General features: G+C 34.0%; 1 protein-coding gene across 1 annotated transcript; it reads left to right on the top strand.

Moving 5' to 3' along the window:
- The first annotated feature begins 3,214 nt into the window (after positions 1-3,214).
- Positions 3,215-6,157, top strand: LOC121222235 (beta-amylase 1, chloroplastic). Its single transcript, XM_041102399.1, has 4 exons — positions 3,215-3,994; positions 4,646-4,856; positions 4,955-5,065; positions 5,154-6,157. The coding sequence occupies exons 1-4, from the start codon at positions 3,372-3,374 to the stop codon at positions 5,958-5,960; spliced, it is 1,752 nt and encodes a 583-aa protein (XP_040958333.1). The 5' UTR covers positions 3,215-3,371; the 3' UTR covers positions 5,961-6,157.
- Positions 6,158-10,547: the final 4,390 nt, after the last annotated feature.

Raw genomic sequence — 10,547 nt, forward strand, 5'->3', positions numbered from 1 at the left:
TCGACGATGGAAGTCTGTTGGCAAAACTTCAGGTCAAATCGATATGGATTGAACAGATTCGAGGTAAACAGTTGGGGGATAAGTCTCTCAGGTTGCGTTTTTGTCAGGTTAAGAATGGTGGCACTACCGATTTTGGGATAAACAGTGATGGGGTACCTTGTTTCCGCGGTCGAATTGTGTACAAAATTATGAGGATTTAAGGCAGTTGATTCTGAGTGAGGCGCATGGTAGTCCCTATACTATGCATCCCGACTGGAACAAGATGTACCGAGATCTTCGGGAATTGTACTGGTGGCCAGGGTTGAAGCATGAGGTTACTGACTTTGTTGCTCGCTGTTGGACTTGTCAACAGGTTAAGGTAGATCATCAGTTACCTTCGAGTTTGCTGTAGTGGGTTAAGATACCATTATAGAAATGTGAGCGAGTAACGATGGACTTCGTTAGTGTGTTGCCTCTAATACCCACTAAGAAGAATTCTGTCTGGGTCATCGTGGATCAATTGACCAAATCTGCTCACTTCATCCCGGTAAGGATAGACTTTTCTCTTCAAAAATTAGCTAAGCTCTACATATCAAAAATAGTAAGACTGCATGGGGTACCTGTGTCGATCATTTCTGATAGGGATCATCGTTTCACGTCTCGGTTCGAGAAGAAGCTTCATGAGGCTCTGGGTTCAAGATTAGACTTCAGTACTACTTTCCATCCTCAAACAGATAGTTAGTCGGAGAGGGTGATTCAGATATTAGAAGACATGTTGAGGAGCTGTGTTATTGATTTCTGAGGCAGTTGGAAGGAGTACTTGCTATTAGCAGAGTTTGCCTACAATAATAGCTTCCAGTCTAGCATGCAAATGACACTTTATGAGTCACTGTACGGTCGTAAGTGTCACACTTCTTTATGTTGGACTGAGTTGGGTGAACGATGTGTTCTGGGTCCTGAATTGGTGTTTAAGATTGAAGATAAGGTTAGACTGATTTGGGATCGTCTAAAAGCGGCTTCTAATAGGCAGAAGTCCAATGCAGATTTGAAGAGGAAGGATATTGAGTTTACGGTAGGGTACTTAGTTTTTCTCAAGGTCTCGTCATGAAAAAAGGTTCTAAGGTTCGGTCGCAAAGGTAAGCTGAGCCCTCAGTTTATTGGACCTTACCGCATTCTGAAATGTGTGAGACCTGTCGCTTATCAGTTTGAGTTACCTCCAGAGTTGGACCACATTAAAGATGTTTTTCATGTCTCGATGTTGAGGCACTACCACTTTAATCCCAAGCATGTTGTTTCTGTTGAGGAGATTGAGGTTAGGCCAGACTTGCTCTTCGAGGAGGAGCCGATTTAGATTCTAGAGTGTGATGTAAAGGTCATTCAGAAAAAGTCTATTCCTTTAGAGAAATTTTTGTGGCATAATCATAGCATTAAGGAGGCCATGTGGGAGCCTGAGGATGTGATGCGTCAGCAATATCCTCATCTGTTCTGATCAAGTAAAATTTTGAGGATAAAATTTTCTTTTAGGGGGTAAAGTTGTAACGCCCCAAAATTTCTAATTTCGTTATTGTGAAATATGACACAAATATCTGTCAGCTTTAGTGGTTATGTGTTCTGAGAGTGTTTGGGAGGTCCCAAGTTCAAGCCTTCACTTAGGTAAAATTTTGTATTTTGAATGAATTAGGTCTTACTTTTGTTTAGTAGGCTTTTATTTGATTGTTGGGTAAATTACATTAGAATGAGCCTGCTGGTCTGGTGGTTAAATAATGTGTTATTATGGTGGAAGTCTTGTGTTCGAATCCCTATGTAGGTAAGGGTATTATTTTTGCTCAAATTTTGGGATAGAGTTGTCTAATAGGGGGATTTTGAGTAGTGGATGTGTAGTAAGAATTAGGGGAGAAGATTAAGGGATTTTTGGGGTTATCGGGATTTTATTTTATTTTATTTTTTCCCCATAACCGAATTTTGACTTTCTTTTTCAAAAAAAAAATTTGCCGTCTATTCTTCCCCCTCTCCTTTTGCCGAAATTCTCTAAATTTTTTCATCTTTCTCATCTTTTTCTTCTTCTTGATTTTTCCCTAATCCATTGATTTTCCTTCGTTTTCGCATGCGGTTAGTGCTCACTTAGTTTCGGTAAGTGTTTTTCTTCGTTTCTGTCACGAATCTCTTAGCGACATAAGTGGTAATGTTTTTCTCTGCGATTTGGGCATAAGGGGAGGCTTGGACTGATGAATTCAGTGTTCTCGTCTTAACAATAGTTAAACGGAGGGTTATCGTTGGTGGTAAATTGATGTTGAGTATCTTGATTTTAGGCCTTGAAGTGCTCGGAAGTGATTAGGCATCAAAACAGTGTGTACCCGAAACGTAAAAATAAGGGATTCGGCGAAAAGGTAAAAAGCCGAAATTCCTTACTGTTTGGACAACAGCAGTAGGCTAACTTTGAAAAATCGCCATAAATTGTGGAAATCGAATTAGAGGATGAATAAAATATGTAATTAAAGCTTATTGAGTATAGTTTCTCATAGAAGAAACGCTGTAAGTAATGAAATTGTAAATCATGAGTTATAATAAGTTTTTGTGAGACAATGTCAGAATTAATTCCGGTTCCCCTATTCTAAATTTAGAAAATTATCAAAAATTGGAGAAAAATAATTAGGGGTTAAAATTTACATTGTTAAATTATGAATGAGTCTATTTTCAATAGAAACAAATGAAAATATCATCCAAATTTCGTACTAATAGATAATTAATTTTTAGCAAAGAAGGGTCGAAGCTGTCAGATAGCAGAACAGGGGTAAGTTTGAAGATTTTACTGTACTTTTTGGCTAAACCAAAAATTCTGAAATTTTTATGGTAGAAAGCTATTTGAGTCTAGTTTTAAAGACATCAAGCGATTTTTAATTCAAAATTTTGTAACTCAAGATATAAATAATTTAATAACAGTGACTCAAGTAGATAACTTTGTAGGAACATATAAGTAATATAATAACAATAAAATAAAATAATATTATTTACTTAAATAATAAGTAAATATGTAATAATTACTAATATATGTATTTCATTTGTCCACATGTCATCATATACATCATACATTTGTCAATTTTTCTTTATTTAAAATAACATAATATAATATATACATCATACAGTTTTTAATTCTCGCCACGTAGCGAAAAGGACACGGGTTTTTAGAATTAATCATTTTAAATTTCATTTCTATAAATACTTCATCTCACAATACCTTCAAGCCTCAGCTCACATTCAAAGTGGGAAACATCCCCAACTCAATAAATTTACGCAAAACAAAAAGGAAAGAAAAGGGTGTACGATTCATTTCCTTTTTTCTTCTCATCTCTGACAGGTAATCGGAAAAGGCAAACAGTTCGAATAAATAGAAAATGGCGTTGAATTTGGCGCATCAGATTGGTTCTCTAGCCGGGACACAAATTGCAGCTGAAGTCACCACCGGAGAACAATCATCCTCAGCGACGGCTAATGTGTCGGGAGTTCGGAAAGTTCCATTGGCGAATCTCCGATGCAACGCCCCAGGAGAAGCTCTGTCCCCTCCAATATTAACTCCACCGTTGACGCCGCGAAGCGCGGAAAACAGGCCGGCTATGATGAGTCCGTCTCTGTCCGCCGCTTGCCAGGCTTTCGGGACGTTATCACCGCTGGAGACGGCTGAGGAGTCATCGGCGTCTGTGGCGTGGAAGGAGGGAGGGAAGAAAGAGGAGAAGAAAGGGGTTCCGGTTTACGTGATGATGCCGTTGGATAGCGTGACGAACGGGAATACGGTGAATAGAAAGAAGGCGATGAATGCGAGTCTCCACGCGCTGAAAAGCGCGGGAGTGGAGGGGATAATGATTGACGTTTGGTGGGGGCTGGTGGAGAGGGAAGCGCCGGGTGCTTATAATTGGGGTGGCTACGCCGAGCTTCTCGAGATGGCAAAGAAGCATGGCCTTAAAGTCCAGGCTGTCATGTCATTCCATCAGTGTGGCGGCAACGTCGGTGACTCTTGCACGTTCGTATCTCCTCCTTACCTCTCTTTACTGTTTAACTTTTAAAATTTAAACCCTTCTTTTTCTTCAAGATCTCGTTACTCAGCTTATGAAAATTTTATTTAAAAAAATAGTAATTTTAAATTAATTTTTGTGGGGATGGGATCCCTTTTTGAAAATCAAGAAGAAAGAAAGTTTACACGTTTGATTAATTATTGATTACAAGTCAATCATTTGCTTATTTTTGAATTTGAAAGAGACAATCAGTTGAACCAACGTTTTTAAAATTTTTTTTAGATGTAGGGATAACGTAAGCTTCCATTGCATCTTTTTACAAAAGTTGGGTAAAAAGGGGACCGAAAGAAGTTAAAATTGAAGATAGATATGGAAATAATTTTTCAGAACCTATTTTAGAAGTTCATGAATCAGAACAAATTTTTTTTACGAAGGATAAGGACCCATTTTCACGGAGGGTACGGTGGTAGCTTTCATTTCTCTCCATCTCTCCAGGCAGAGAATATGGGGTTTGTATGGAAATTTTCATAGGCCCCCATATGGTGGTCCAAATCCTATATTTTTTATCTAAATCTTTATTGAATCAAATACTGGGATGTATTGATTTGATGTTATGGAGCTACTCTTTTAAAGGAAAAAATATGGTTGTTTTTGTACAGTATTCCTTTGCCCAAGTGGGTTACAGGGGAGATCGAGAAGGACCCAGACCTCGCATACACTGATCAATGGGGAAGAAGGAACTACGAATACCGTTCACTTGGTTGCGATACCCTTCCTGTCTTGAAAGGCCGTACGCCTGTTCAGTGTTATGCTGATTTCATGCGTGCCTTTAGGGACAATTTCAAACACCTCCTTGGTGATACCATTGTGGTAATTCTTCTAATTTACTAATAATTGTTGATCCCATTTTGTCTCATCCTCTTGGAAGAATTCAACTGCTAAGGAATTACCATTATTTTTCACTACAGGAAATCCAAGTCGGAATGGGTCCGGCAGGTGAGCTTCGGTACCCTTCGTACCCGGAGGCGAATGGGACATGGAAGTTCCCTGGAATTGGAGCCTTCCAATGTTATGATAAGGTACCCTGACATTGCACTGCTCTCTCTTGTTTCTATTTCAGATTAGGTTCTGTTTTGGTGTTAATAATACGGATGTTATTTGATGCAGTATATGCTTAGCAGCCTAAAAGCAGCGGCTGAAGCGGCGGGTAAGCCAGAATGGGGTAGCACTGGCCCAACTGATGCTGGTCACTACAACAATTGGCCAGAAGATACGCCTTTTTTCAAGAAAGAAGGTGGTGGTTGGAATACTCCATATGGTGAATTCTTCCTTACCTGGTACTCTCAGATGCTGTTAGAACACGGGGCGAGAATTCTATCGTCCGCAACATCGATTTTTGACGGTGCAGGTGTGAAGATCTCTGTGAAAGTTGCGGGAATCCACTGGCATTATGGAACCCGATCCCATGCTCCTGAACTCACAGCTGGGTACTATAACACAAGGTACCGAGATGGTTACCTCCCGATCGCTCAAATGCTAGCACGTCATGGTGCCGTTTTCAACTTCACTTGCATAGAGATGCGGGATCATGAGCAGCCCCAAGATGCCTTGTGTGCACCGGAGAAGCTAGTGAAGCAAGTTGCTTTAGCAACAGGAGCAGCACAAGTTCCACTTGCCGGGGAGAATGCACTTCCCCGTTATGATGAATACGCCCACGAGCAGATCTTACGAGCTTCATCGTTGAATGTCGATGGCTCAGCAGTTGATAGAGAGATGTGTGCATTTACGTACTTGAGGATGAACCCATCGCTCTTTCATCCGGGCAATTGGAGACGGTTTGTTGCATTCGTGAAGAAGATGAATGAGGGAAAAGGAGCTCGTCGGTGTTGGGAAGAGGTGGAGCGGGAAGCCGAACAATTCGTGCATGTCACGCAGCCTTTCATTCAGGAGGCCGCCGTTGCCCTTATGCATTAGCGTAGCTTAGTAAAGAGTTTGTATTAATAACAGTTCCTCAAGGATTCTGAAATGATATAGTTTTTCCTTTCACATTTTTTTCCTATGCAGTGGCTAGGGAAAAAATGCATGTTGTATGATTTGGTATTCGATTTTACTTTGTACCAAATAGTTCCAACTCTTTCCAATTTTAAGCAAGGATGATATACATTAGATTATTTATTTGCCTTTTTTAAAAGATATTAGGATTTGAATTTTTTAAAGAAAGGATTTTACGTTTATAAATATGGTAGAAGTATCACAATGTTTATAACGACTGTTAAAATATATTTGTATATTTAAATTTAGTCTTCAATTTTTATATATTTATGTAATTTGATTTATTCTTTTATTGAAAGTAAATTAAAAAATTTCGAATCTAGTTGCCTGGCTAGCAAATTAAAAAGAAAAATCTAAGCTCTCATAAATTTTAGAAAATTATAAATTAATTGTTAAAAATTTAGAATTAAAATTTTTTATTAAAGCATTAAAAAGTTTCTAATTTTAAAATTATAAAAATTTGTTGTGAACATATTAAAAGTTTCTTATTAGTTTTATAATTTTAAAATTATAAAAGTTATATAAAAAAATTAATTTTTATAATTTGTTTATAATTTTTATGATTTTTAATATTTTTAAATTTTAAAAGTGTAAATGATTTTTTAAAATTTGTTACTAAGGTCTTTTTGATCCTTTAGTTTTGTTAGTTTAAAAATTACTTCCAATAAAAAAAATATGAGTCAAATTGAATAAATGTGTAAAAGTTAATGATTGAATTTGTTATTATACCTTATATATAAATATTATATTTTAATAGACAGGTGGCTTTGCTCACTCATCTAACATAAAACGGCTAATTTGCACATTTATTTAGTAGAAAGGCTAAAATGCAATCCAATGTATAATACAAGAGATTTTGTGATACTTTTATCATATTTATAATAAAATTGATAAATACAGATACATATTCAAATAACTATAAAATAGAATCAAATTAGTCAACATCCTCTAAATCTAATGACAAAAACATTTATGTGGTGACAGGAGAGCTTAGGTTGAATTACTAGCAACTCCATCCTTACCCTCAATTATTAAAAAAATAGAATCAACTTATTTACAGATGAAGAATAAAAATGGATATGGAGTGAAGGGTGAGTATTTGTTCACGTAAAAATATATGGTACACTATTTTTAGAAAAGTATATATATGGTACACTATTTTTAGAAAAAATATATGATAATTTTTAACACGGCTTGTAGTAAAAAAAATAATACACCACACCGTACTAATACCTTTTTTTATTATTACTTAAAATAGTTGGATTTGGATGCTTTTTAGAATGCAAAATTACCGAAAGGAAGCGTGGGATACTTTGGAGGATAAATTTTTGGAAAGAAAGTTTGAGATCCGAGTTCAACAAAAGGAACTCTATTTGAACTGTGACTATAAGAGGTATTGGAAAATTATGGTTTCAAACAAAATTGGAGTGTCCAAATATCAGATACTCTTAAGAGAGTTCTACATTTTATATGATGACAACACATTCGTTTCCCATCAAACATATATCCCATTTCTTCCATCTTTCAATTACAAAAGAAATTAAACCTCAAATTTAATCTTTTGTAATAGGAGTTAGATTATATTTTACTTAATTAATATATGTTTGATCAAAAAACAAATTAATCAGGCAGTGACACAAATGGATTAATTTGTTCTTTAATCTAATGTATAACGGTTAACTTACTTATGTTTTGAGTAAAAGAGACAAAATATAATTTAACTCTTAATACAAATATTTTCACGATACTTTACCCATTTTTTTTATTTAACAAATCATGTTATGTTACCTCTTCTTTCACGTTTTAATCCTCCAAATTGGTAACACTATTATTGTAGAGAAAATTTATCCCTCAAAGAACCGACTTTTCTCAAATCATGATCTTTTCTATAGCATTGGCAAGAGTTCTAGAGAGGTCTACATTTTGGAGTCAGATGGCCATCTTTCATGACTTCAAAAAGGAAAATGAAAAACACTTTTTCCATGGATTAAAAAAAGGGTTTCACATGATTAACCATTTGCTACTTCCCCCTTTTTTTTTATTTTAATTTTGTGGACGGTAATGTGATAAAGTCACATGAATTAAATGCTCAAGAGGTTGCCTTTTTCCTTCTTTTCTTCACCACTATTTAGCATATTTTTCATCTCCACCTTCCTTAATATATATTTTATTGAAGTTTTAAACAAAATGTTATTCTAATAAAAAATAATTTTACATGATGTGCTGGAAAATTTTTTGTAAAAAATTCTACAATAGCTTTCAAAATTATCTAATAAATTTACGTTCATTGGAATGTTTTTTATTACATGATCACCATATATTTAACAAAAAAAATTAAAATATCACTCCAACAAATTTAATAAATAATTTTATTAGTATTAAGAATTGGAATTGAATTGGTAAATCTAAAAACTCAAGGGTTTTAACCCTCAAACACGAACACTATTAGAATGTCCTAAACCTTAAACTTTTATCCCGCAAACCCTAATGTGCCTCCTAAAAATTCTAAAAGAAAAGCTTTAAACAGGTTCAGTAGAGATAATGGGAAAACACGTCTAGTTGAAAGTGTCTTGTTGACAGAATAGAAAAGCACATCTACCTGGCAACGTTTTCTTACAACTTACGTTAAAAACACGTTCAGTTTAACACGTTTTCAAAAATCGACATAGTCCTACAAAAATTAAAAAAAAAAACCTACCTAATCTCATAAATATTTTAAAAAATGATATTTTTTTATTCATATTTGATATATTGATTGGATTAGGATAACTTAACTATGTGACAAAAATTAGGTTTTCAAGACATAAAAGTAGTGGCTGAAAAGCAGAGGCAATTCTAAGGGGCTGGCATGGGCCCCGGTCCCCCTAAAATGAAAAATTACCATTTAGGCTCTCTAAATTTTTTAAAAAATTTAAATTAGTAAATGTAAAATTGCACTTTGGCCCTCTAAAATTATAAAAATTTGATTTAATCCTTTAAAAATTATAAAGATGTAAACTATAAAAAATTAAAATTTCATTCAACCCCTAAAAAATTGTTCTGACTTCGCCCTACTGAAAAGTAATAATGGCAATGCAGTTTCCAAGAAGCCTCATGGGATAATTTGAACTTTTATTATGTTGTCATTGCACCAAACGTTACTAACTTATTATGATGGAAGAGTTTATGGATCAAATTAAATTAGGTGTAGACGATGTATTTCGTGTTACTTTTGGCTGTTCGTAATTTTGTTGACAATTAAAATATTATTAATTAAAGAGATTTTGTTTCCAAAATCTATTTTAAAAAATGCTTTTCCAATAAAAAATAAAAGTTTTGTTTTCTAGTAAAAAGCATTTTTGAGCATATAGTTTACTTTCATATCTATTAACTAATAATGTATTTACATATTTGCTATATTTATATTGTACAAAATTTCAAGGCCAATGAGATTTGAAAATTTGGAAGAAATCAAGGAATTTTATTTATCAAATTATGAGTTATAATCTTTAGATACATCCTTTGATTTTTTCTTTAATGGAGATTCGATTTAAAGGTTGTCTTGAACTAATCTTGGATGAATTCAATCCTCTTGAAGAGTTTTCAAGACTTGATCTTAGAAATAAGTTTAGGGAGAGTTTGGAACGAAGATTTGATCTTGAATGATTGAGTCTGTTTCAATGGTCATCAAAGTTTGATCTTGAAGAGAAAATTTATCTCCTTTGTGTTGATGCCAAGGAACTAAGAGGAGGTTTAATCTAAGGGTTATTTATACTTGATCGTGGATGGATGATTCCACTTCAACAGGATCAAGGAGTAGCTTTCTTTAGAACTAATGCAACATTCTTTATAATTTCTTTGAGTTGTTTGATTTCTTCAGAGATTTATGAGAGAACTTCTAGTTTTCAAAACCTTTTCCTCGGGCTTCGATTTCTAGACTTTCAGATTTATGAACTTGTGAAGTTTTGTTGAATGCGTGGAGGTGGCCCTCTTTTATAGTATTAGCTAGACAAGTAAAAGATAGCTCTTATAGAATATAATCCCTTCATTTGAGTGATCTACAAGGCATAAGCTATTTTATTTATTATTTATAAAGAAAATGAATTCTCTATAAACGAGTTATAAAAGGATTTAATTGTTTTATTTTATCTCTTAATTTAATTAGAGGTAAACAATAATTACATAAGATAAATCTTATTGGTCCAAAACTTTTCCTTCTACATATATAAATTATATTATATTTTAAACAAAATTTATTATACAATTATGACATATTTATAAAGTATGGGATTATTAATATAGGGAATAAATATTAAAATTATACATGAAGTTTGATCTAATATACAATTATACTCATGAAATTTTGATTGTGTTTCAAATGTATACACTAAACTTAGATTTTGATTCAATTATATACATTTAAAGAAATAAATACATTAATTTATTTAGTATAATTATTTGTGTATACATTATGTAAACGTAAAATGTTGCTATATTGTCAATAATGTTGGTGGCTTGTGAAAATTGCAC

This window comes from Gossypium hirsutum, chromosome D10 (genome assembly GCF_007990345.1).
Source record: "Gossypium hirsutum isolate 1008001.06 chromosome D10, Gossypium_hirsutum_v2.1, whole genome shotgun sequence".
Taxonomy (NCBI): Eukaryota; Viridiplantae; Streptophyta; class Magnoliopsida; order Malvales; family Malvaceae; genus Gossypium; species Gossypium hirsutum.

What these genes read in the sequence shown, in the direction of transcription:
- LOC121222235 (XM_041102399.1), top strand. Translation starts at nt 3,372, where the DNA reads ATGGCGTTGAATTTGGCGCATCAGATTGGTTCTCTAGCCGGGACACAA. An exon ending in AACGTCGGTGACTCTTGCAC is followed by an intron (nt 3,995 to 4,645) that starts GTTCGTATCTCC and finishes GTTTTTGTACAG; the next exon opens with TATTCCTTTGCCCAAGTGGG. An exon ending in TCCTTGGTGATACCATTGTG is followed by an intron (nt 4,857 to 4,954) that starts GTAATTCTTCTA and finishes TTTTCACTACAG; the next exon opens with GAAATCCAAGTCGGAATGGG.